Source organism: Pogoniulus pusillus, chromosome 17, assembly GCF_015220805.1.
Source record: "Pogoniulus pusillus isolate bPogPus1 chromosome 17, bPogPus1.pri, whole genome shotgun sequence".
In the NCBI taxonomy this organism is placed as follows: Eukaryota; Metazoa; Chordata; class Aves; order Piciformes; family Lybiidae; genus Pogoniulus; species Pogoniulus pusillus.
The window spans coordinates 18,262,004-18,289,626 of NC_087280.1; the positions used below are offsets into that span (position 1 = coordinate 18,262,004).

At 41.8% G+C, this 27,623-nt stretch overlaps 1 protein-coding gene across 4 annotated transcripts in view; it reads left to right on the forward strand.

The window, feature by feature from the left end:
• The window catches only part of ADAMTS17 (ADAM metallopeptidase with thrombospondin type 1 motif 17), a 184,500-nt gene that overhangs the window by 85,044 nt on the left and 71,833 nt on the right, over positions 1 to 27,623 (forward strand). For all 4 annotated transcript variants that reach the window (XM_064158003.1, XM_064158005.1, XM_064158002.1 and 1 more), the window contains 6 exons: positions 8,542 to 8,682; positions 9,971 to 10,121; positions 21,136 to 21,237; positions 22,835 to 22,980; positions 25,305 to 25,471; positions 27,098 to 27,225. In XM_064158003.1, the coding sequence (XP_064014073.1) occupies positions 8,542 to 8,682; positions 9,971 to 10,121; positions 21,136 to 21,237; positions 22,835 to 22,980; positions 25,305 to 25,471; positions 27,098 to 27,225 (835 nt within the window). The remainder of the gene's footprint in view (positions 1 to 8,541; positions 8,683 to 9,970; positions 10,122 to 21,135; positions 21,238 to 22,834; positions 22,981 to 25,304; positions 25,472 to 27,097; positions 27,226 to 27,623) is intronic.

Sequence of the window (27,623 nt, forward strand, 5' to 3'; positions counted from 1 at the left end):
GGTTTGAGACAGAAGGTTTGAGCAAGTAAAAGGCCACACCGCCTGTTCCTGCCATGTCCAGCTCTCATGTGCGATCTGTCCCTTGTGGCACAAGCTCTCATAGTGCTGCTTTCCAGATTCCATGGCAAAAGAACTAATTCTTTTTAAATGAAAACCATATCATAAAGGGCTGGATCTGTCATGCAGCTGAATAAACCACAGCTTTCTACACTGTTATTCACCATAGGCGTTCATGTGTTCTCACTCTCTGTTGTTGACTTCCTGGCTGTTTGATGAGCAGATAACCATATAAAATATCTGGTTACTTCATTATTGGAGGGTGACATAAACTTGGTTATGAAAACAAGAGTCCAGTAGTCATGACTCCCTTTAAATGTTGTCTCCTCTGATAAAAAACCTCAATAGCTCAACACTCTTCCTGATCACCCCTTTCTAGATGCCCTTATATACACAGTAACAATCTCTGATTACCTCAGATGCTTTTAAGTAGAGTCATCTCCCTCTCTTCGTCACAGCTTCCCAAAGTATCTCCTGACAGCTTCTGAAAGAGTTATGTTCTATTTAAGCAACTGTGTTTACATGTTTGAAAATCACAAGGTGAAGAAGCCTGTTTCCCATTAAGCCAACAGGCGTTGTGACTATTGTTTTTGTAAGGTTACACAAGCTGTTTCACTGCCTCCTCCTCCCCATCTCAGCTCACTTCAGCATTTCCCCGACATTTGTTAGCTTGCCCTCCATCCAAGCCTCACTTGCATTCCTTTTTGACCTCTCTGTCTGTCTCTGCCTGCCTTTGCTTGCTTTGCATTGCCTTAAACTTACACTCTTAAACTTACTGTCCTTTTGCACTGCAGTTCCACTTACAATTCCAGCTCTCATTAGCAGCTCCATTTCACTTCTGCCTCAGTTATGCCTTTATTCTCAACTGGTTGGAAAGCTCATAACTTGCAAGATAGCAGCGTTTTATATTAAAATGTTGAACATGTTGAACCAACTCAAAAGTAGGCATCTTTCCAGTAGTGCAGCTTCAGTTTCAAATATTAATAAATATTCCTGTCATGAAACTTGATTTGGGACTGGATGGCTCACAGGCTTGATTATGTGACACACTCTCTCCCTCTTCTAGGTTGCTGGTCCAAATCCAGCCCAAGTCAGTAGCTGCTGAGCTGTGTTGACATAGGTTCTCTGCATAATGACCTATATCAATTTGACTTTAATAGCTATGTTTGATGTCCTCAGCTGTCAGCTACACATCTTCCTTCCACAACAGCGTCTTCTTTCATGGTTGAGATTGGATGGACTATAGAGATGGGACTCCCTTCTCAACCATTCATGGAGGCCCAATAGGAAGTGGGAAGGGGAGGGTTAGGTTTTTGTCCCTTGATTTTGTTCTTCATATGGATAAGTGGGTGGCCACTTATCCATGACCAAATAGCAGGCTTTCCATGAGACACTGTCATCCTGCCCACACAGAAATGCCAGAACGGATACATTACAACTCCCCTTCTCCCTTCCCTCTCACACTATGCAAGGATGTCGTCCAGTCTGCTCTCCCCTAGCATTATATTTCTCCAGTGGGGGTTAGAAAGAAATCTTGTGCTTAAACTGGCTCTGCAGTTAATGCTAGATTACATCTGAGTGAGTCATGCCAAACTGGGTCACAAAGAATAATTTCTATCATATGCTCTTTTGAGAAGGTCAGCAGGGACCTACCATGCTGTGATGTGCAACTCCTGGTACTGCATAGAGCTCTTAGCAATTCACTGTTGCCTTGCAGAAACAGACCTCTTACAGAACATCTACAGGCCAAGGCATCTGTTATAAACTCAGGTAGAGAAAACATGCTTTCCAGCAAACAAAGATAAGCCAAGAATGTAAAAACCTTACACGGCCCCACTGAACTTTTCACTTGTATTACTACCTTCTCCTGTCCCATTCTGTCTTTGGGACATTGCTGGAGCAGGCCATCTCCTCTATTCTTTGAGTCCATGTTGTTTTGCAGGGCAGATGGACCCATGAAGCTCTTCTTTTCTAATGTCTTGCTGACAGTGTTACACAGTTGCAGCCTTTTGCCAGTTGCTTCTTCAGGAAGAGAAAGGCTCTCTCCTGTATTTCTCTGTCTGCCGAAGTGAGAGACAGCCCACTGTTTCCATTGCCTGAATGGCAGCTGGGTGCCCTTGCTGTCCTTTGGAGAAATGGTGACTTTGAAGTTAGTGCCAGTTGTGTGCCATGCAGTTCAATGAGCATCTGGGGTGGCAGCCAGGTCACCTTGGGTTGCCTCAGTAGTCCTGAGTGTCGTTTATTTCTAGAGGGATTCAGCATTTGGATCACCCTGCATTATTATTTGCAGATTAATGGAATGGTTTGGCTTCCACAGGGTGGCCATGGAGAAGCTCTTATTAATAGCCAGATAAAGTGATTATTTGAAACCGAGGGACGGTAGAAGCTTGTGGAATTTACTATGAGAGTGGTGGAGCACTGGAACAGATTGCCCAGGGAGGTCATTGAGGCCCATTCCCTGGAGCCGTCCAAGGTGAGGCTTGAAGGGGTCTGGGTGACCTGGTCTAATGGGGATGCCCCTGTTGACTGCATCGGGACCAGACTAGGTGACCAGTAGAGGTCCCTTCTGGCCCAGACCATTCTATGATTCTATTTCTTCTTCTGGGTGTGGTTTTTTCAAGTTCCCTTTTTCATAATCCTTTCTTTCACTTGCTACCCTCTTTCTGCCTTTTCCTGAAGAAAAGTTCTTCTTGTACTGCTGGTGGCATTTTCTATCAGACGTGCTTCTTTCCTCTGCTTTGTTATGCCTCCCCACCGGAGAGGGAGTGCATGATAATCATCCTGGGGAGTTCTTAAGTGGTCTGTTGCAAGCCACAAAGCTGCAGCTGCTGAAAAAATTTAAAGCATCTCCTAAATCAGTTTACCCCAGCCTTTGGTGTTATCCTTTAACTGGGATTTGGAGCTTGTAATGGGAAACCTATTGAGAGTCATGGTGGCTCTGATGAAGATTTGTATACATGACCTTAAGAACTTGGAGGTGCAACGCATAGTGTGTTGAAGGCAGGAGGAGGCTTTCCACAGGCTTTGGTGCGCTTTGGCTCGGGCTTTTAAAGAATAACAGGAAACGTTGGAAAACACTCCAAGAGTAAACAGAGCCGTTTAGTTACATTAACTGTCTAAAGGAGAAGCTCTGCTAATGACAAACAAAGCAAGTGCATTTATCTGGCATTGCTGTGGGAAAACAAATGGCTGTTAATTGCATTTAGCTAAGAAGGTTACACGAGAAATTGGCTGCCTCAGGCCCAGGCTGTGATTCTGGCGTCCTGACCCACTTCTAATTTGTAGCCTCTGACAGAGAAGGGTGTCATGGAAGGGAGCACAGACTCCAGAGGGGCTAGGGCTTTGAGAGACTACATGCCAGTTTTTATTCATAGCAATGCTAATTTAAAGTCTCGTTCCACAAAAAGCAGCATCAAAGAGATCCGTTGTTGCTGCCTCCCTGTGAGTCCTGCTAAAATTCACCATGCTGTGATTATGTTAACGGTCTGAACTCAAACTGGTCAGTCAGCTTGTTTCTGGACTCGCATATGATGAGCAACAATAAATATGCTGCAGGACACCTTCGGTGACGCCTCAGTGTCTTTGACTGATAACTAATGCATTATTTATATTAGAAAAGAAGCTGGAGTGTGAAACTAGAGTCCCATTGTGCTTACTCTGAATAAACATCGAATGAAAGAGCTGACAGTCTAAGCTGTTCTTGCTTGCCTTTGTGGAATCTCATTGTCTTCAGGAGGAGAATGCAGTGAACTGAGGGCCAAAATTCACTCTGCTTAGAATGAAGCTAGTGACTGTGGCAGTAACAGCACAATGGGAAATTGAGTCCTGCTCTTTTCTGATGGCTCTGGTGGCTTTGTGGTGTGAAGGGTAACATGCAGCATGTGTTTGTTACTCCTGATAAAATCGGCGGTTGTGACTCGGAGAGCACAGAGGACAGTGAGTTTGCAGGGTGATGTAGCAACATTTTGACATTCCTACTTCTTAGAGCCATTTTTATCAGCTCTTTTTTTCAAGATCGTTCATGTGCAATAGAACTCCTTCCCAGGGCAGAATATTTCAAGAGACCGATTATCTGCTTCTAATTCCATGTGAACTTCTGAATATCAGGTACAATTAGATGATCACAAAGGAAATGCAAAGTACTGAATCAGGGCTTGCTTTGCTGATTGGTACAAACACATAATGCTCTGTTCGATTTATTTCTGTTAAAAGGAGGGGGACGATTCGTTAGTGAAAAGAATCAGCATGGCATTTACTGTGTGTTTAGGAAAGACCGATCCCTTTGATGTATCTGGAGACCCTTGAACTTCAGAAAACAATGTGTTAGCATGCTAGGGTATGGCTTAGTCCTGCAGGTCATTTAATCCTTTACTCAACTGAATCATTGTAAGGCAAAGTAGATGCTGGGAAAGTTCTGCACCGCCAATTAAAACAGGTTCCAAAGGTGTTGCTGGTTTCATTCTACCAGAAACTCAGAGAGGCCAGTGGAGGTTGCCTGCGTACCTTGAGGCCAGATCCCAAGCTAGTATAAACGCCTGGTTCTTCTGACTTAGCAGAGCTCTTTTGCTTTATACTGATAGCTCAGGCTCAATCCTTTCATTGTGACTTCTTAGAGAATTTATGTTGAGAAATCAGGAGTGATTCAGAAAGGTGTCGATTTCCACACGTGTAAGGATTGAATGAATTTCAGAAGCAGCCTGTAAATAACTCTGAGATGTGGGTTCTCACTCAGTATTTATAGAAAACACATTCTATCTGCCTTAAACCCCCTGTGAAATCAAAGCCGACTAATGAATGTTAGCCTCAGCATTAGTGAGGTCAGGTTTAAAATAAAGCTGACAGGAATGCACTAATTAGAAACCGTTACTCTTGTTGTTTGCTAACGAAAAAATCCCACTTTCAACAAATCTAACAAAGGAATGAAGCTGATCAGAAAGCTAAGGCATTTCTTAATTAACGACTCTAGACCAAACACTGGTCTTTTGTGAAAGAGATAAAATCAGGGAGCTTAAAACACTTGGGAAGTCAGGAAGATGGTTTGTTTTCATCTCTTTTAAGTGGAACAGCTGAGGTGCCGACCAGGAGGCTGCTCAGGAAGCTGCCAAAATGGGAGGTCTGCCAAATCCTATCCTGCAGAAGCCCTGACAGAGTAGAAAACTAAGGACCCAAACTTTGAGTGTCAGCACTGTGGCAGTCACAAGGCAGGCAAGCTGAAAGAAACCTTGGAAACCTGCCTTGCTTCTATAAGAAGAGTTAGCCGGACTACTGCATGCCCACAAGCCGTCTGAACTGGCATTTTGGGATAGACTTTCATCTGGGAGATTGCCAGCATGCTTACATTCTTTACTTCATGGTAATTAAAACTCTTCCTTTCCTGACTTTTAGCAATATGGCCCTTAGATTGGCTTATTTGCATTGGAAGAATACTGCTGGAACTTTCTTTGTAGCATGTGAAGAGATTTCTCTGTGTAGAAAAAAACATGGATAAAATATTTGGAGAGAAATCCAGGCTCCATTGAAGTCAATGGCAAAACTCCCATTCACTTCAGCAGAGTAGGAATTTCACTCTTTACTGTTTTGAAGTCAGAGTTACTAATAGACTGTTAAATTATTCCTGCGTGCATCAAACAAAATGTGCTTGATGTTAATGTTTCTGCTGTGCTCAAAACCCACAGAGGTTTAAAAACAAGAATAACTATGAACTTCTGAGTCTAAAAATTGTGTTAAATGTAGTTTTGCTAGAAATAATAACGTCCCTGGAGATGAACCTAAAATAATAGACTGCACTATATAATCTTCACTTTAAGCTAAAAATAGCATGGATAGCAGTTTAATTTAAGCCATAATTATCAAACTGCTGAAGTTGGTTTTGGTTCATTGCAACTAGAAATGTGTGTTTGTGTTCAGGCTTTGAACAGCTGTATCCCCAAAACTGGAGAGAAGCAAAGCCAAGAGCACAATCAGAAAGCAAACAGGAGCCTCTGATTTGTGGAGAAATAGCGTGGATTAAGGAGTCCAACACCATGTTCATGGGGACTGCTCCTGGCTTGCACAGTCTGACCAGCTGGAGTCTGAAGGCAGATCTCTGTTTTCAGCCCCAAGCTGGTGACTGTGTTTTGCTGGAAGTGACACTGGCCATACAAGGCATCTTTTGTCTGAAGGCCATTTACCATTTTGTGTTGGAATCAAAGGCAGACTGTTAACATTTCAAAATGCTACTATTCTGTATGGTTTTATTAAAAAGAAAAGTTTAGTGATCATTCCAAAGTAGGATGGATAAACCTGAACTTGCTTTTGCTACCAGGCAGCTTGACACAATGGACTGAGTGTAGGACCACCGGTGAGGACTTGTGATATTTCACTGGTGTACCAGATGAATTTGATCACATCCGTTGTCATTTTTTGCCACCATGAAGGCTGTTCACAAAGGTTTATCTGCAGCAGAGGAGTCTCACCTTTCTATAGTGGCAACAGAGATTTATTCCAAACAGTGATTTGTTGTGGCAGCCCAGTGGTAGAGATTCCACTAAAGATAGAAATGTTCTGCATGGGAAGTTGGATGGAGGTGGAAGTAATACTTTTCTGACTACTTTTTGAAATCCTCACTTGAATGTGTTTGAATTCCTCCATGTATGTTTATACTGCACAATCTGCTGTTTGTTCAGATGGTTTGTTTTGCTGAGCAGGTCACATTCTGTCCTTGCAGAGACTGGCATGGGGCATTGTTTGAACAGTGATTGCAGAAATGAGCACTTGGTCCTGCCTCGGGCTCCTGTCTGAGCATTGCTGTTACAGAGCCATAGGCTAAGTTGGGTTAGAATCATAGAATCATAGAATCAGCCAGGTTGGAAGAGACCTCCAAGATCTGCTGGGGGTCATCTGATCCAACCAACCACTCAGGAAAGCTTCAAAGTTAGATGAGAGATTGTACAATAGCACAAATTTAGAGAAATGTCTTCCCTGACAGTAGAGTCATTCCAAATTCACACTGGCACAACAAGGTTGGCCCATCTCTAATATTACTTTGCCCATTCTCTCAGTATGATTGCAGGAATAGGGAGGTGATTGTCCTCTTGTACTTGGCTTTGGTGAGGCCACACCTCAAGTATTGTGTTCAGTTTTGGGCACTGCAATACAAGAGATTTGGAGGTGCTAGAGTGAGTCCAGAGGAGGGCAATGAAGCTGGGGAAGGGCATAGAGAATAAATCATATGAAGAGTGACTGAGGGAGCTGGGGATGGTTAGTTTGAGGAAGAAGAGGCTGATAGGAGACTTCATTGCTGTCTACAACTACCTGAAGGGACACTGTGGAGAGGCTGCTGCTGGACTCTTCTCACAGGTAATTGGAGACAGAAGAAGGTGACATGACCTCAAGCTGAGACTGGGGAGGTTTGGACTGGACATTAGGAAAAATGTTTTTCATGGAGAGAGTGGTCAGGCACTGGAATGAGCTGCCCAGAGAGGTGGTAGAGTCACTCACCATAGATGTCCTTAAGGGTTGTTTGGATGTGGTGCTTAGGGATATGATTTAAGGTGAATCTTGTAGAGTAGGGTTCTAGGTTGGACTTGGTGATCCTGCGGGGCTTGTTCCAACCCGAAATGTTTCTGTGATTCTGTGATTATAGGGGCCATATCCTCTAGATTTGGGAAAGCAATACAACATTTTCAGTAAATATTAGTCTCAATATTCTAGCAGATACTCTTCACCTGTGCTGCATCACTTCTACAGGTTCACATCTCATGGATCCTCAGGTAGTTACATCTAGTAAGAAAGTCTGTAAGAATGACAGGGCAAGGGGCAATGGGTAGAAGCTGAGGCACAGGAAGTTTCAAGTAAACATGAGGTGGATTTTTTTTCACTCTGAGAGTGACAGAACACTCTCTGGCTGCCCAGGGGGGTTGCGGTCTCTCCCTCTCTGGAGATAATTCAAAACCCACTGGGTGTGTTCCTGTGTGATCTGGTATAGCTGATCCTGCTCTGGCAGGGAATTTGGACTCTATGGTCTTTTGAGGTGCTTTCCAGCCCCTGACATTCTTTGTTCTGTGAAGAAGTACATTTAAAAGTTTCAGACATGCTAATACTAAAACCTTTGTGAAGTTAAGGCAGTTGATAAATTAAGGGAACCTATAGTTTAGTCATGAAATGCATGCCCAGATCAGCAGATGAATAGTTCTGTATTAAATGTGCACCCTGGCTTTGACTGGGCCAAGCACTGGAATACGTTGACCAGGGAGGTGGTGGAGTCACTGTCCCTGGAGGTGTTCCAGAAATGTGTGGACATGGCACTGTGGGACATGGTTTAATGACTGTGGTGGTCTTAGGCTGATGGTTCGTCTTGAGGATCTTAGAGGTCTTTTCCAACTGAAACAGTTCTGTGGTCCTGTGACTTGTTAATTGCTAAAAGGGTCATTACTCAGTCTAATTAGAAATCTGCATTGTAATTTGACATGGCTTTTTTTGTCTTGTTTTGTTTTAATCACACAGCATGGGAATGAGCCACGATGATGATCATCAGTCCTGTGCAGGGAGGTCTCATATTATGTCTGGAGAGTGGGTGAAAGGCAGGAACCCAAGTGACCTTTCCTGGTCTTCATGCAGCCGCGATGACCTTGAAAACTTCCTAAAGTAAGGATTGTGCTTATTATCAAAAAAACCTCTCAGCAAGAACCCAATGTGTTACTTGAATGTGAACATCTAAATTTGACTTTGAAAAGTGTGTGTGCACATGGCAGTAAGGTGTACAAGTTTGAATATGTCTCCATTACAGTAGCCCTTTGGAAGCCAAGGTTTATGGAGAGGCAGAAGAATTATGTGCAGTAATCAATGTACTGATAGCTTCTTAAAAACAAACCCAGATCATCTTCACTTTACAAAAAAATGCCCCTGATGTGACAGAAATCTGTGTGTAGGTGGCCTGAAAAAAATCTCCTCTGAAGGATTCTGTCAGCTTTGTTCTGTGGCTTTTACTGTCATAATTGTTATTAAATAGCTTTTATTTTACAGAAACTTTACTTTGTCTGTAGGTAATTGGGATGTGTTTTTTCACTCCTCAATGAGTGTTGGTCTTAATCAGTTCAATATAAACTTCTTTTCCACTGGATCCATATTTCAGTTCATCACATTCAGCAGCTCAGGAAGGATTTCTGGCTTGCTGCTTGTTAACTCTTATGCGCTATGGCAAGTGCTAGAGTTGCTTGAACTCTGTAATTGTGATCTTGATCCTACAGTGCAGCTCTCTGGCAGTGTCTGGCACAGTGGCCAGTGCTTTCATTGCTAGAAATGGATCCAGAATGGAAAATGTCCCATTCTGGGGATCAGAGGTGGGAGAGAAATGAAAATAATCAAAATAAAATGTGTATCTACTGTTACATCAAAGGGAAGAAGTTGATCTGAACTCACTCTGGTCTCTGATAGGAGATGTCAAAGCAATCTTCCAATTTGTAAAAGATTGCCATGGAGGCAAAAGGAAAAATCTTTCTATGATGTCTGTGATGGATCAGAAAAGAAGTCAAGGGCTTGAAATTTGGGTAGGGCAATTCAGGTGAGACATGATAGAAGACTTTCTAGTTGTTGTTGTAAGGCTAGTGAAGCTTTGGACTAGATATCCTGAGGACAGAAGAGAGTCTTAGTTTTTAGGAATAGTTTAGATTAATGTTTCACCCAGGATGATGTGAATAGTTGATTCTCCCTTGAGATCTGGAGCCTGAGATGAATTCCTAAGGACTTTGCTATCCATAATTTTCAATGCTCCAAAGGCTTCCGGATATATACTGGGGAAAATCATCACTGTTTTTCACCTGCAGTCATGATTCCCTGTTAAACAGGGGACAATTGCTTCTCAGCAGCAGTGATCTAATACTCCAGTTCAAAGGTGCTTTCCCTTGCAGGCATATTTACTTCTCACACTCCACAGGTCCAAGGTCAGCACCTGTTTGCTGGTAACAGACCCTCGAAGCCAATATGCAGTGCGGCTCCCTCACAAACTGCCTGGAATGCACTACAGTGCTGATGAACAGTGCCAGATACTGTTTGGGACCAATGCTACCTTCTGTAAGAATATGGAGGTAAGAGCTCATGAGGTGTACCTGGAAACAAGGTGGTAAGTTGATGTAAAGCTATTAAGCACTGGGGAAGAAAAAAAATCTGTACTTTCCTCAGAACTACTATGTGGGGTTTTCAGCATATTCAGTGCTGCTGATAGAAAAGCAGTCATCAAACTCACACTGACCTGTATGTCAACAGCACAAACTTACACAGCCCTCCTCCTTTCCCACACTGGTCCTACTAATCTCCTAGAGCAGACCCAGAAAAACTCTTGTTTGTACTTGCTCTTTATTTAGGAACAGTTCCTTTCTGACAGTGTTTTGCTGCAGTACTCCATAGAGATTGTTTTGCTGGAAGTTCAGCTGAGGTGAAAGTCTGTTCTCAGAAGAGTGCTTGCCTGCTTTCCAGAGTCAGCTTAGATGACTGTCTGGATCTTTCAGTAGACCTCACCTTCAAATTGCTACAATGTTCTTAGGAGCTGACTCTAACTCTTGTGGCAAGAAAATATTAATGACTGATTGTTTGATGAGGCCTTTTAGAGATGTGTGCAGCCACAAATATGTTTTCTAAGCAGTGTGACGTTTAGTCAGGATTTGGGTGCAAAATGGCTTACATCACATGGTTGGTTGGCAAAATGGAAACGCTGATTGTTGGTGTCTCTAGAAGTAGATCATATTTGGGATGAAGCTGCCTGACCTCCTCTGCAGTTCAGACAGCTAAACTTTTCCCAAGGTCTTGCACGTAACTGGGTGTCTTTATTCTGACCAGAGCTTGTCCACATCCCACCTCAAATAGGGAGTGGAGAAATGCTTTCTTCCAATGTGGCCTTGGAAATACCTGGAAGAAAGTCACAAGGCATTGTGCCCTGTCACCAGCACCAGCTGGCAGCATTTTGTCCTATACAGACAGGCATGGAGCTGCCAGGTATTTTGCTGTCTTTAACTAGCCATTTGTATTCTTCAGTTGTCTCTTATTTCCATTCTGAACAGTCTTGGGATCTTAAATCAGTGTTAACAAAGGAAATAACAGTCAATGCTAACTGAGGTTTCCCAATGCCAAATTACTGAAACTGTGGAACATGACCGAGTCCTGGGAACGTGCTCTTAGCTTTGCATTTGCTGTTTTATTTGTTTTGGATTTGAAAACTAGCTAATATGAAACAACAAGAAAAGAATCTTGGTAGGTTGTGTTTTCCAGCTCCATCAAGACCACCAGGACTACTGTACTGGAAGCAAAGTATTAGAATATAGATCTGTGAAGAAAATCCCAGATCTACCCAGGGTGATTCAAGTTCTTCCACTTGCGTAGGTGTTGCCCAGCTTGACTGCTGTTGGAACAGTTATTTGCTATTTTCCCTCGCCATAATAAAAAGTATTCTGTTTCTGGACAGCCCAGTGCCTAATGAGAATGTCAGCCTACTGGTAGGTGGTCAGCAGCTCTCATGCACAAATTGCATGTCCAGTCTGGAATTGCTTCAGGAACAAGTTGCTTGCCAGTGTAACAAGCCAACAGGCATCATTCTTCTCTGTAAGAATCAGCAGGTGTTTGTGTCTCAAAAAGATTTTTTCACCAGTCTTATTACTTGACATCATTAGAACACAGGGTAAATTATGCCCTTTTCCTCCATTGTTTAGTATCTTCCAGAGAAAAGCATATTTTGTGAAGGCTTCACAGTACTTTCTAATGAAAAACCCTGTAGCACTCCAGCAGATTAAAACCAATTTGCAGTTGCTTATTTAGAAGTCTCTTTCTGTTACAGATATCTTAGGAGCATTCACACTGTGAAGCTTTATGTTGCACACCATTAAGTAAATATTTGCATTCTGTTACGCTGCTCTGAGATGGGGTTTGAAGGCAGTGAAAAAAGAAATTCTTCAGAGGAAATGATCAGCTTTAAGTTTTAAACCTTCAAAGCTTGTGATCTTTTCACCTTTGTGTTTCTCCTGCCTCATCTGCAGAATGCTTGTTTTCGTAAGTCTCAAAGCTGTCTACAAAAATATGAACCAAAAAAAAAAAATTGGCACTGGTCATTGGCATTAGCTGTAGAAATTATTGGCAACTGCAGCTGTCTCCTCTTCTAGCCAATGGTAATGTGGTATTTTTAATTCAATAAAGTATTAAAAAAAATCCAAATGTAAAAGTAATAAACACTTGACAGTAAATATTTGTCACAAGCAGGAAATAAACTTCAGGAAATGAGCCTGCTCAATCTTCTCATGATTACATATCTCTACTGTCTGTTTTCTTAGGTAATAAAAGCTACATTGTAACGTTGTGTCGCACATAACTGAGCTGCAGAATGCTGTCAGGCAAACTAGAGGACCTGTATTCAAAAGTGCCATACGATCTGGTTGTGGAGCAAATTTCAGAGATTAGATAACCCAAAATGTTGACATTTTTTAGAAACTGCAGAACTTTCTGTGCAGTTTGCTCCTTCCCTTGAAGGCATCAAAGCCCAAACTTTTAAAGAAATGTGATCTCCTTTGTCTTCACAGAGAGTCAGGTGCCTAAATGCTTGGCAGTGTCTGGTCTGACCTCAGACACTGGTTCAGCCACATAGTGAACTCATGAATATTCAGCCATATCGGGGTATTTCAGATGTCTTCTCTGAAATTCTTCTTCTGTGTTTGCTTTTAATGATATCCTAAGATACCTTAGCACAAAATAGTAGCTCCCAGAATTTTGAGTTTGCCAAACCAACTATTGTGCAGTTATTCTGCTCCGAATTTGCAGAACAAAACTGAAAGGACATGAGGTAGGCTCAGGTTTACGGAGATTTTACCTCTTGGCATTCCTTTTTAATTTGCTTGGATGCTGCACCTACATTTTAATATATTAAAATTTTAATATAAAAAGTATTTAACAGCACGAGTGTATGATACTCAGCTTAATCACAGCTTATTGTTGTAATCCATGGCCTCCAAATGCACAGTTTAGGATCTGATTCCGTAACCTCAGTGTTAAGTAAGATTTAATAGTGCATGGCTGGATGCTTTTTGAGGCAGGCAACAATTGATTCCTGTTTATTTGAAAAGCATCCTTTTTATACCTTGTGAATAATAAATGGCAAGGTTACCTGCCAGCCCCTTGAGGGAGTGCAAGTCCAGTCTGGTGTGCTCTGCTCATAGGGATATTTGTTTTGAGATACATCCAGATGACTGATGTTGGATTAACTTTAACCTGAGTATTAAATGGGTGAGTCTTTGCTCCTCATCAGAAAAACAAATGTTGTGATGGCTCTGGAATAATTAGTTTTGATCTGAGGAACTGATTAAGAAAACAGAAGTTGGACAGTTCTCAAGTGAGATGACCCCTCAGTAGTTCCCCCTTTGTATCTAAGTTACATATTTTTTTCTGGTACTAAGCAAAAGGGATCAAAAGTGCTTTACCATGGTGCTTTCTGTTAATCTTTCCCATTGCAACTATTAGGCATTATCTGATCAATGAAAACCTTATCTAAGAGGACACACAAATGTCCTTCTACCATATCAGATTTGCTGCTTCTTTTCAGTCAGGCCTCCTCCAGTGCTAGAAAAGCTTTTGACCCAGTGATCCTTGTTTTGAGGCAGATCAGCTGCTTTTAAGAAGAACTAAATGGTTAAGTGCGTCATTCTCAAGCTCTGAGCATAATCATGATACAAGTTTTGGAAAGAACTGAACAGCAGTGCATCATCAGGGTACCCCAGACTCAGAGATCCTTGGGGATTCTGGTTGCTAAATGCTGATGTGATTGTAGGGCTGCCACGCTAGGTCCTGCAAAGTACAGAAAAGCAACCTGTCTGACCTCTGATCTTCAGATCCTCACTGCTTTCTCAATCAAGTATTGTGAATTCGTGTGGCCTTTTTTCAAGAGGAAGCAAAAGGCTTCAACCCCATTCAATCGATGAAATGTTCTGCAGAGGACAGACTTTAACTCTTCCTGCCTTTGCAGTGTTTCAGTGAGAGGAGCAGCACAGCTGGCTTATGCTGAGTCTCTTGCAGAACAGAGATGGTGTTTCTCCACCTTTTTCATGTGTGAAGATGTGGTGTTCATAACCTCACATCAAAATATGTTGTGTGTTTAATCAGATCACTGGGTTTATTTTTCAGACTGCCATGCCTACTGACAGGCTTTTGCACTGAAGTTATATTTATGGGGGAAGAAAAAGTGGGTTTTATCTCTTGTATCTAGTGTTTGGGCTCCTTAGGTTATATGCCTATTGGCTTATTAAACACATTTTTGAGGGTTTTTTTACATAACCATTATCTTTCAGTGTTGTTTTGAGTCAAAACTGTGCTAAAGCTGAAACGGCATGTGGAGAGAGGTTAGCAGTGCTGCAAAGAGTTTTCTCTGAAAGGGAGACACTGCCAACTCAGATGTAATTTGGGATGTGGATTTTGACATGGCACTTTTTTTAGAAAAGCAAAGCCAGCTAGAACTGATTCTTCTGTTTTTTCTGAAGTTCAATTTAGTTTTTAACAAATACAGTTATCTCCCAGGAACAGCAAGCTATAGTGCAGCAGTACAGAACAAGAGAGCAAAGATGATTGTCAGCCAAAGGAGGCTGATTAGATTTCTGCTCAAATGTAAAGGGAGAGGAACCAAGAAAACATGTAAGGGATGAATAACAATTGTAATAATCAAGTGGATTTTACATAACCCTTCAGTTTTTGTCTTTGATTATATGATGGTGAACATAATTTAGCAATTGCGGTCTTGATCTTGTACAGAGACTGGCAGAGTGGACTTTTGCACTCCATGCATGAGAATCAATGGGCCTCTGTTTTCCCTTTGCAGGGTCATTTGCAAGATCCAGACGATGATAGGAAGCTCTGTTATTTAGTAATGTATAGAATATTTGCAAGAATGTGGCAATTCGATTGAGAGCTGATTTATCCTGAAAAGAATAGGTTGCATTGTCATTTTTTATACAACAGGAACTTTGTCTACATAATTTTCCATTACACACTTTAGCCTCTCTGTTAAAAAAAAAAACAAAACCCAATAATAATAATAATAGGAGAGATTTGGTTTTCATGAGGTTATTTTCATTTTTAGAAGTTAAGGTAACAATTTACTTAACTGCCATACCATGTTTTATAGTTTTCCTAATGTAGGTTGTTAACATTCAGAGTATTTTCATGTTGCCTGTTTCATATGAAACTCAAGTGTCTTATTTCACTGCTTCTGTATGTTGCAAAAACACCCTTATTCTGTATTTTCAGTGGAAATACTTCTTGTTTAAGAGAGAGAAAGAAAGAGAGAGAAGCAGTGTTCCTGCCTGGGCAGCACAGCCCAGTTTACAATTACTGGAATGCTGCAGAAATTTTTGTACGTGTTTCAGTTTGGAAGATGGTCAAAACACATTCTGGTGCAGTGGTTTAAAGAAAAATAAAAAGAGAGTGGAATAAAAATAAAATTATAAAAATACAATGTGGAAATTTAAGAATATAAAAATAATAAACTCTTTAAAATAATACAGAGTGCCTATTAAGAATCAAGCACTTGAACCTGGCAATATCCTACATGACTTATTAAGACACAAGGGGAGGGGGAAAGAATTAGTGTAGCCTTGTGATGTGGCATCTACAGCCAAAGTCTGAGCTTAACAAAAATTAGCCAAAATACAATTGAGTATCAGCCTGAAAATAGTGTATAACAAACTTAATGGGCATTCAGACCTCTCCTACTGGCCTTCTGGGAACTTCCTGTCTGCAAAACACTTCAGGAGAGAGAAAAGGCTCCAAGTTGCGAACATAAGATTAGATGGAAGCCATCAGGTTAATTATAAAACTGGCTTGAAGCTCTTGCCCCATCTTTGTCATGTGCAGATATCTTCTCCTGAGATAGATTACAGGATGATGCTGTGAACTTGCAAGTCTTTTCTTGATGGGGCACATCAAGATGGGGTATATCTTGATGGGGTACATTTCAGAGCAGCACTTAATGCATGACATAGACAATACAATGTTAATATAGCTGTTGTGATTGTGATGTAGTTGATTAGCTATGGATACTGTAGCAGAACTTGGTAGTAAGCCAAAGTACAGAATTTCTAGTGTTTCATTTAAAGGAGTGACCCTGTTCCAGTGTCTTGTGCCACATACCTCTACTTCTGACGGCTTTCACCATGTAAAGATACTTCCATGATTTCTTCAGCTGCGTGGCTCAACCTGTATGGTTGTGTTCTCTCATTGAAGCTGCTGAAGACTTTCCACTGGGGAATAGGCAGCATGAACAAAGTAATTCCTGAGTGAGGGAGTGAATGTGTAGGGAGTAAACAAGTCTCTGTAGAGTTGTTCCATGGTGAGTAGGATGTTTTTTTTTTCTGGGATTTCTCATTCTTATGCTTTGGAAGTTTGGAAACTTCCCCCTTGTAGGTAATAATCTTAGGCTTTAGGATGTGGAGGTGTTGTGAGCCCTTTTTCTCCTCGAGACCATATGAGGTCACTGGGCAGAATCATGCTGATTTTAGTAACAGTGGTGATGCAATAGCCAGAAACTAGCAGACTCTAGACTTACTGCCTGTGGGCAAAGAGCTGGCTGAATTAGTTCTGGCTTCCTCTCATTTCCAGCTGCAGCAGTGAGTTAACCTAAAATAGATGATTTCCCTAGAGTCACATGTGAGTGGTCGCAATGCTTCACACGCTGCGAGTCCGAGCTGGCACACATGTGGGATGGAGTTACATGTAAGGTAAACACTGTGAAAAAGTATGAAAGCTGTGAAAGGTGGGCAGGCCTGCAGCCAGACATGTTCCTGGGAGTATCCCAGAAGTTGTTTCTGGTTTTACCCTGACGTTCAGCCAGAGCAGGCAGAATGAGCCCGTGTCTGTGACACTGAGCAGAGGGCTGTGCAGATCTGGGCAGCAGTTTTCCTTGTCTCCCAGCAAGACGTCTAATCCTTTTCTGTTCTTCATCTTCCCATCTATACCAGGGATAAAGCTCCCTGTATCTCTGAGCTCCCAGGACTCTGGCTTGCAGGTTCTTTGAGATAGAGAAAACACCTGGCACAGTAAGGCCCCTTCCTCAAATCGATGCTATTCTAATGCCTGTAATCTGAAGCATTGTTCACCTGTGGAGCAGATATCTCCTAGCTTGGGAGCTTCTGGACTGTGATATCTCTCAGGGCTGGCTTTTAACAGCCGTGCAGGCAAGTTTTTCTATCTTCCAGGAGGTCTTGGGAGTTTAAAATCTGCACTTTAAAAAAAATCTGGATTTATTTTGGTTATTTTAAAATTTTATTCTCTGTCTGTATAAATTCCTTAAGGGTTCAGTTGAACAAGCATTGCAATTTGAAAAAAAAAAACATGGAAATTAAAAAAAAAAATAATATTCCTTTTCAACAGCCATCTCACTTCTTTTAATTTTGTTTTGCTCTTGGAGATATTTCAAACTGGGAGCTGATCCAAAGATGACCTTTCCCCACAGACAGTTTCAACAAATCAATATTTTTCCAGTGAAAAATGTATATCATTGGAAAATCCTAACTGGCACTTTCTGAATACTGGAGGGAAAACTTTGCAGGCTGAGACCTGCCATCAAGCATCTCATTGCTGAATTTACAATCACCAGTAATATGCTGCTTTTGATGGCTGCTTCTGTATCAGTGCAAGCTCTGAACTGCCACTCATGTACAAGCAACTTCCTTTCAAGTCCTGCCATTTCTCACTTTGGTATTTCCCCCCGGAGCTGGCTGTTTAACTATTAAAATGTCAGTCCCTGAGACTGGTTAGCCTTAGGACTTTTAATGGGGATTTTTGTTTGGCTTTCTCCTGCAGCTGAAGAAGGTACGTGAGCCCTTTTGAAATGAGCTATTAACATGATGAAACATCTTGGGAACATCCAATACCAGAGCTGATGGTTTAATCTTTGCTTGGGTATCTGGATGCTGTGTTAAATACAGAGGAGTGCTCTGAGGAGTGTTTGAGCTTTGTAGTGGTATGGCACCAGAACACAGAGCTCCAGCAAAGTTACCAGATTTTTCTGTAACTGTTTCCTGAAATATGCTTTACATTTAGTATTCAGAATCAAACACAGGGATACTATGAAAATCCTGTGTTTGCTGTAACTCAGAGATGGAAATTTCAGAAAGTATGGTGTTGCTAAGTGAGATTTTTTTTCCTTCATTTATTTTCCTCTAAATATACATTTGTGTGTACACACACACATATATATATATGCACAAACATACACAGATACACACAGAGATATGGACAGAGATGTGAATATTTGCACCCTCTAGGCTTAGTTCTGTAGTTCTGCTGCTACAGACCCTCGCATTTGAGGTTGTCTCTGCCCATTGCTTCCCTCATGTCATGGCTCATACCTGGGCACATTGTCTGTCCTTATCACCTTCAGTGTTCTTGTGGGCTATGAAGGGATTCTGATCGAAACCCACAATTGTACAAAAATCTGCTTTATTTGCATGAATTTCTGTTTTTTTCCAACCTCCCCTCCATTTCCTACTCCCAGTTTCACATCAAAGACAAGAATTTAACTCCTGTTTATACAAGGTTAGTATCCAGAAACGTGAACCTGGAGCTTAACAAACACTGGCCATGCATAATGCACAGATTTAGCTGTGGTGCTCATATGCATCTAGAACAATGTCTTTAGGGATGTAGTGAATTCCACTACATCTCCAGCCAGGATGTCTTTCTAACAGAAAGCAGAAGCAGAGGGTTTCCTTCTGGAACCACGGGGCTAAATTTCTGTCTGGGTCATCCCAGAGATCAGGCTGGAGGCTTTCTTAGCATGTTCAGCTCTGAAGCTTTGTGGTTCTGTAAAAGAGAGGGGATGAAGCCTAGAAAAGTGGGAGGAGTTGCTGTCTGCACCCTTTGTCTGTGAAACTTGCCTTCATTTTAGATATTGGTATTCTCCAACCAAAGTTTGAAAGGAGTCAAGGGAAAAATAAACAATCCAGATTGACAAATAACTCTGGAACTTGGCTTAACAGGAACAACGTTTGTATTCACCAATGCAGTTAATGACAAAGAAACCATTTGAGTTTAGCAAGTCTCTTATGTTCGTGGATGCATTTGTGTCCTGTAGCCACATGTAACACATCCTGCTGCCATGGCTAAAACCTCCTGGCTGCCTCTGTACTTATAATATACATTAACTGGTTTTGAATCCTTTTTAATCACTCATGTGTGTAGACTTAATGTACAGAATAACCCATCACCTCTAGATTCCTGTGAGTTAAACTAGATGCAAGGATATTGTGGTTTTACAACTAGGAAAACAAGCATCCTCTCGGAGCTGTAATTCTAGCATTTTGGGGAGAAGCTTTCTCAGTTTATGTGGCTTAGTGCCTAGATCCTTTCTGTAACACTTGTGGACAGTTAACTGATGTACTTTTTTATTTTAGTCCTCTCCAGGGAATGCAGGTTTTGAGAATCTGAGAGCTGTGGTGTGGAAGGATTGATATCTTAGTAAGCTCTCAAGTGTCAGGTTTGTTATTTCTTCAGCCCCACTATACCTATCTGTAAAACAGATTGTGATGTCCTCATGGCTAATTGGTGCTTAAGTGCTTTCAGAGCACAGTCATTTAGTCACAGTCACAGTCATTTAGTCAGAATTAGTAAAGTCTGATATTTGCCCATATGCTTTATTAGTTTGGGGAGAATGTCTTGAAAATGCCTTGATTTAGGCATCCCTGGTGTATTTGCTGTTGTTTGTTTGTTTGATGATGACTTTCTATCTTGTGGTTCATACAGATGTTGCTGAATTGTGCTGTCTGCTTCTAGTTTTTGTGATGTTCTTTTGGTTTAAATAGTGCAAAATCCTCTTTCCAGAAAGAAATGAGGCAATAAAACGGGATGCAGATACTGCTGTGATAACTATTCTGTTTCAGTACGTTCTACATCATCACTCTCGGTGCTGGCATTTATCTCGTCTGCACCCTCTGCCATACAGATCTGTTTTATAGAGACATCCCAACATGCCTGTACACAAAGCACACATGCACCCACAGTCTCTTACATTACGTTGTGAAAGAACCATAAGGCTGAAGCGTGTTGACTCAACTGTTTAATGAGGTGCAATAAATCTTGACAAGACCAGCTGGCACTAGAGTCAGGCTTCTCATCTTTTTGCCATTACACTGAAATGTGAACAATAGTGGAAAGAAATGTTACTCTTCTTTTTTGTTTTCCTTTCTTTTTTTTTTTTTTTTTTTTGGTATTCAGATCTGTAGCACTATATTGAAATCATCCACTGTCATGGAATGCAAAGCATGGTGGATGCTGTGGAAAATGTTAATGATGTAAAAAAAACCTCTTCCTGGTTCTTATTCTCTCTTTCTGAAAACATACTGATCTGACAGATCACGCAGATGTGGTCAGCAGTAATATCCCTGCAACACACACATCCTGGCTGGGCAGAGCAGCTGTGTTGAGTAATGATACCCAGGACATGTTTCAAGCCTGGTAGTAAGATGTGCTGCACCTCTAGCTCCTTTTGCCCTCATATCTCACTTTTTACCTTCTCTAGCACACCAGTTTTTAGCAGCTACTTCTCACCACCAAACCTTTACTAACTTTGCCTGTCATCAAGCTCCTCCTCTGCCACATGGCACACTATGTAATCCTTTCCTCTTCTTCATTCTGCCTTAAGATATTACTCTCCCGAGGGGCATCACTGGCTGATTATAGGTCTAGTAGCGTTGACTTGAGTATATTTTTTATAAATACAAGTAATTAAGCAGCTTGGCCATCTAAGCAGGTGGCATGGTTCCAAAGCACCCATCTTGGTCTCCCATAGAGGATTCTGTTTTAATGGACCAGATTTATTCTTTGAAAAGAAATCTGTTTAAATAATGCATTTCATGTTTCAAGTGGGTTGTGTTCCTGACAATGTCACCCATCAATCTCTTTTATGTTTCCTGACCCAACACTTAATGCTAGTCTGTCCTTGAAAAGTAATTGTTCTCAAACTATCTATATGTCTCTGAATTCACTTGAGCAAAACTCCCTGAGCTTTGAAGTGTATCCCATAATGATAGCTGACATCTCCAAAACTAATCTTGACACATCACTGCTTTGTGATTACAGCATTTGATGTGTGCTGGGCTCTGGTGCCTGGTGGAAGGAGATACATCCTGCAAGACAAAGTTGGACCCTCCTCTGGATGGCACTGAATGTGGTGCAGACAAGGTAATCAAAATGCTTGGTAACAATCACTTTGTTTTTCCCAGCGTTGTCTGTGGAATAATGCTTCCAAAATGTTCAGTATTCACCATACACCCATATTTTGTGCTGATTCTGATAGAGAAGCTGCTCAACTAACAGCTGAGATAGATTAAGTCTTTCTGATTTTGTGTTAAGTGTATTTCAGTAGCCTTTGGAGACCTCAGTAGTCAAGTCCTTGGGGTCTAGGCCTTCTACAAACAGTGAAGAAAAGCCTCACACCTCCCTCTGCTAAATGGACAGGGCGAGTACCCTGCAAGTCATATTGGACAGCAGCTCACTGCTGTCACTTCCACTCATTGCTGCTGCTGAGGTTCCATGAGTTAGGTGCTTTGCCAGTGTAAGCTAAGATAGTAGTGTCCTTGTCTGTATTTGAGGTAGAAAGTATGGAGAACTTCTAGGGCAACACACTGGAGGAGTGGAGAAAGTTGGGGAAAGAAAAAGAGGCTACTGAAAAACTCAGTAGCTTCTGAAAGTAGCTCAAAATGTGTTGAGCTTAGTTTTATTGGTGTTCAGTTATTTTTGAAGGGAGACTAAGGCATATATGACATATGGACTTCCCAGAATCCAAGTAGATGTAGAAAACTGTTACAAGAAACACAGTGCAAAGTCTTAGGTTGATGGTTCTTCCCAGCAAAAAAATCACCATTCCTGTAGCTGGCTTTAGTGCCAAGAGGGTGGGAGTTACTGGGGCTTACCTGCTGACTCTGAGTTGACCTGCTGTGCTACCAGTAGTTGGCTTAAGTGAAAGTGTTTAACCTCTGAGATTAACCCCTGTGGCTAAGTTGTATGTGGATTTGATTCTCCCAGTGCAGCTGATAACTTGTGAGGCTACAAAAGAAACTTGACTGGTTTGGTAACTGCCAGCCCCTCACTCACTGATTTGGGATTCTGATACTTTTGGTATGCTGTGTGGTTGGGGAGGTAAGAAAGGGTAACATTAAGAATTTTTTCTTGGGTCCTGGAAAGCATAGCAAAGAAACTGAGACAAAATATTTTAGATACATGTTTTTGCAACTGCAGGAGTCCTGGTGATTCTTTCATAAGCCTGCTCAGCAGTGCTCACTGTGTGCTGTCCTGGATAGAGTAGGAAAATAGGCCAAGTTTGCTACTTGGCCAGGAGCCAGCAGAACCTATTAGAATCAAAGGTTGTTTGGGGCTTCAGCTAAGCCATGTCCAAAATACCTCAATTATTTTATATATACTGAGAATACTGTTGATGGAGATTTGCTTTGGGGTATAATTTCTTGGACTCTGTTTCTGTGAAGAGTATGGCTTTATGTCTTTGAATTTAAGTAATTACCTGCTTTATAGAGCAATGGGCTCAGTTCTGTGATTATTGCTTTCAATGACAGAACTCCCTTCAGGAATCTTTTGAGAGTGACACTATAATTTTTGTGTTTCACCTCTTCCTTTTCTCCCTCCTCTGTCTCACCAAATCTTTGAATATCTAGAAACCTGAACATGTATATTCTCTCCAATATCCTTTTAAGCCTACCTGTGCTGGAATGTTTGCAAGATCAGGGCTTCTTTCAACCCATGCTAACACACAACTGCATTTCAGTGGTGCCGAGCTGGGGAGTGTGTCAGTAAAACTCCCATCCCTGAGCATGTGGATGGAGACTGGAGCATGTGGAGTCAGTGGAGCATGTGCAGCCGGACATGTGGCACAGGAGTGCGATTCAGGCAGCGGAAATGTGACAATCCTCCGTAAGTCCTCACATCATCCTGATTTCTTTTTGCATGGAGCACTTAGAAATCCTTGTTCCAAGAGTATGGAGGAGAAATAGACAGTAGAGCCATGCCAAGGACATGAAAGGGTTCTTGTTCATGAGCAGCAAGGAACAGGTGAAAACACTGGGCATGACTAAGAGTGAATTAGCTTCTGTGGAAGTGGCTTAAGGAGTTACCATTAGAAGTAGCTCAAAGGGTTACCACTGGAAATGGATCGCTGCAATCATTCAAATACAGACATAGTTAAATTAAGAACGTGCAATGTGGCAGGAGAAATTATGTTGTGTTTCCTCTCCATCACTGTGGTGAATGAGGAGGGGTTGATCTGCATCTACAGGTCAAATCAGCCAATATGCCATAAAAATCAGTGTTACAGGGAGTGCTAGCTCTGGGCTTGTGAAGCAAGAGAGCAACTGACAGTGTTCTCATAGCTGTGTTGATAAAGCATGTTGAGATATTCTGTGCATTGGGACTTACTGCATATGATAATGGAAGTTTTGCTGCCTACAGAGTGCAGGGGGTGCTGTTTATCTCCTGCACAGTCTATGTTCTCTGTGTGGATTGGATTCAGGAAGAAATGTTTGTTATGTCCCATGTGCCATCCTTTACCCCTCAAGTCAGTTGGGGCACATCTGGAATTTGTCGTCTTTATGGGAAACCTGAACAGGTTACAGTGGTGGCTATTTAACTAAGCTCTCCTGTTTGTGTGCATTATAACTTCTGAGAAGATTCAGGGTGCTCCTGGTCTTCAGAGCAGCCTTCCAAGTGTACCTCTATTCATAAAGTTTTCACCACAGGAAACTTTTTTTTAGGTGGGGGCTGAAATTCTGGCCAGCATCGTGGCCACTTTGAAGCCATGCCTAGATGATGGATAGGCACACACTGGGTGCTGATGAGCTGTATTCATGTGAAAGAGATTGTTTATTCCTCTGCTTAAATAACACTGAACTGCAACAGCATGTCTGTTCAGGCTTGACTTTTACCAGCTCATTTTCCTGAACAAGGGACTGAGCAAATTTCTTTACTGTCAGCTACAAAAAGTCTCCTTAACCAGAATGCTGACCAAACCTAAATCCATTCATCATCGTTCCTTAAATTACAGGAAATGCTCCCTCCAAGACTACACTGATTTTGAAGTTCTCTTGCTCATATACATTCTTGGCTGGGGATACACACGTGATCTTCTTTTGCTTCAAATTCCTGGCATCAGGCCACTTCTGCAGCTGGTTTATTCACTGTCCAAAAATATTGGCTGAGGGATTTATCTTTTATTTTATATATATTTGGTCTTGGGATTTTTTTTTTTTAACAGGAATCTTTACTCCTGCCAGCTGACTTTTGAACCTGTGAGGCTGTCCATGTTTTAAAACCAGTTGCTTCACTGTTCTCTGTGATTTCACAGAGTATTTGCATGCATTGCCTCCAAATGGTTGTAAGGCAGAGTCTCATGAGCCCATTTGCACATAGAGACTTATGAGTTGTGCTGCCTTGTGTTCTTGTCTGGGCTTTGGACTATTGTACAGTGGGATTGAAGAGAAAACCTTAACAGAAGGTTAAACAGGACACCCAAATGTGATGTCTACCACTCCTCCAGTTCCCTCTTGTCATGTAAAAGGTTGTGGTAGGATAGATGGGCTTAGATTTCTTCAGTTCCATTAGTGAGTGGATTCTATTGGCATAAATACAGTGGAAGATGAGCGTGAAGTTGTCTACCAGGAGATCTCACACAGTCACTGCTTCAGGCACGCATCAGGGTGGGCTTGAATTACGCTGTTTATTGGACATAGATTTTGCAGCTGCTTAATCCTGATGTTGGATTAGTGGCCTTTCCTCTGTGTTAAAAAACCAGTAAGATGGGGTGGGTTACGTGGGTGAAGTTAACTGCTGCACAGATTTGTTTCTAGTCCCTGTACTTACAGTACAGAATGCAAACACTCTGTAGTTTCTCCTAAGAAAGCTGCTGAGTGCTCACAGGTGAATAGCATTTGAATTACCTCTTATCTGAGGTGTGTGGTGTGTAGGTAGCTCCTACTTACTGATCTATGTACAAGCTACTATGAAAGGACATGCTTCTGAAGTACTCCACAGCATCTATTGTGATAAGCCACTAATAGATCCAGAATGGAGCTTGAATAATTTTCCTGTCAAAGACACTGAGAGCAGGATTTGTCCTCCATTATGGAGCATCTAAGAGCAGGGGTCATTCCTCCTATTTCCTTGGACAGGGAAAATGAGGCAGAGGTGTGCTTACGAGAAGCTGTGCTGTTCCTGCTGACCCTGGTTTGTCTTTCCTGTGACAGCCCAGGGCCAGGTGGGAAGAACTGCCGGGGAGCCAGTGTGGAGCACACTGTATGTGAGAACTTACCCTGCCCTAAAGGTGTGCCAAGCTTCAGGGACCAACAGTGTCAGGCCCATGACAGATACAGCAACAAGAAGAAAAGCCTCCTGACAGCTGTCATGGTTGATGGTAAGTTTTTTCATCTTCCTCTGTAATTCCTGTTCTTTTACTAGAGCTTCTCAAATCATGTTGATTTCATCTGCAAGGCTCCCGTTTGTTGGTGAGAAGGCTATAGTATGTTCGCCTTAGCTACAGCTGAAAGACTCATTACAATGAGTTCTTCTTGGTGCCCTGCTGTTCTTTTAGCCCTCTTAACAGAACATACAGAACTGTCTGTCCTTTAGTCAGCTTTTTGTAATGCTGGGAAGAAGTGATTCCTGGTCTGAACAGGCAGGTATTTGGGAATGGGAGTTTAAGTGTAAGAAGGGGAAAATTAATTTAGAACTGGAAAAAAAATATTCTCTGGGATATTTTTCAAATATGTCAATTCTGGACATTTCAGTGTGATTGCCTATGCTACTTACATGTCTTTAATGCTTCCTTTGCTGGATCTTGCCTTCCATCTACTATTCAGCTAGATGTGGGGAGACATGGAAAAGGATCATAATGATGTCCTTTCTACAGGAGCTGTTCTCTGCTGAAAATCAGACAAGGCTAGTTTCCTTTAGTCATGTTAAGGACATGCTTGATCAGAGGAGGGTGATGCTGCAACTGATAATCAGAAGACAAGCCACTGGATAAGCTCTTCCCTGTGCCAGCACTAACAAATTCAGTCTGACCCCAGTTCAAACGTGCAGGTTTTTGATTGCATTGAAAACCTAAAAAGGTCTATGCAACTTACTTTAATGCGTTGGCAAACCCTCTCTCTAATGTCTGACCATGGGAGGTACTTGACTATGTAGTACAAAACATGTTTCCATTTGAATGTCTATAGGTTCCTCCTTGGATGCAGTCCCTGAGTACCAGAGTCAGCTCCAAAGGAAAAATGTTACATTACCTAAATATCTGTTACTTAAAACTATGGCAAATGCAGCCAGCAAACCCTGACATCTGCTGTATGCTGACAGATAATAATACAAATCTTTGAAAAAACTTTTTTTTGCTTAGCTCCTCCTTCAGCTAAATGCAATAGTAGCTTTTCCAAAGTGAGGTCTAAATATATAATAGAAAGGTGGCCATTGCATGGATGAAAACTGCAACTTTTCTATACTGCTGTCTTTCAAATTAAATTGGGAAGTTTTTCTCTAGCAGCATAGTGTGTAGGACCACAGGTTAAGGAAACAGTAGGTAATGGGTATGCAGAAATGCTTTACAGGTGTGTATACAAGTGTTCTTACTGGCAATTTGATGTGAGAAGTCAGTCTGCCAGGAGCAGAAATGGACTGGAGAATTTGCTCTGGACTCACTGCCTGGAGCCTGATTTTTGACAGAGACACTCGCATAGCGACTTGGTCTTAAATATTAGGCTTCAGAATGTCCCCTATAACAGACATCTTCTGTTCACAGATACATCAAACTGTGCTGGCTTTTCTGTGTACTGTGGTTTTTTGTGTCTTAAAAGAGCAATCTCATGGATTTAATTCTTTCAGTACTGATATTTTAAAGTGGAGAAGGACAGGCCTAAACTGAAAGGCTCATGTTCCATCAAAGGTAGAGCCTTTCCAAATCTGCTCATGTAGAGATGGTATCACCACTGCCCCAAACACTTGTTTATTTTGTTCCTAAAAGCAGTTGCTTTTGTATTTCCTTTTCCAGATAAGCCATGTGAGCTCTTTTGCTCTCCTCTGGGGAAGGATTCCCCTGTGCTGGTGACAGACAGAGTCCTTGATGGTACTCCATGTGGGCCTTACGAAACCGACCTCTGTGTACATGGCAAGTGCCAGGTGGAGTAACTTTCTCTTGTTTCACTTATGGTGTTATTATATAGTCTGGGCCAGCTCTCTATGTCTTAGAACAAGCATTCCTATGGGTGGCTGGGAGGCTGCCCCTGAGGTGAGGGAGTAACCCTATTTCAAAAAACCCATTGCAAGTGCTCCACAGCCCTGTGTCTTGGTCTGAGAATTATAATAAATGTCCAAGGTATGAGATTATCCTGGAACATCTGGGAATGTTCAATCATCACATTTGCTGTGTTTAGTCATCAAATGGCTTGGGTGGGAAGGGACTTCTGTGAGGGGAGCAGATGGGAGGGGAAATCTGGCTTGCTTAACTGCTCCATTTTGGCTATTAGAGGAGTCGCTGAAAAAAACACTGATGCAGCTTAGTGAATTACAAATGGTTC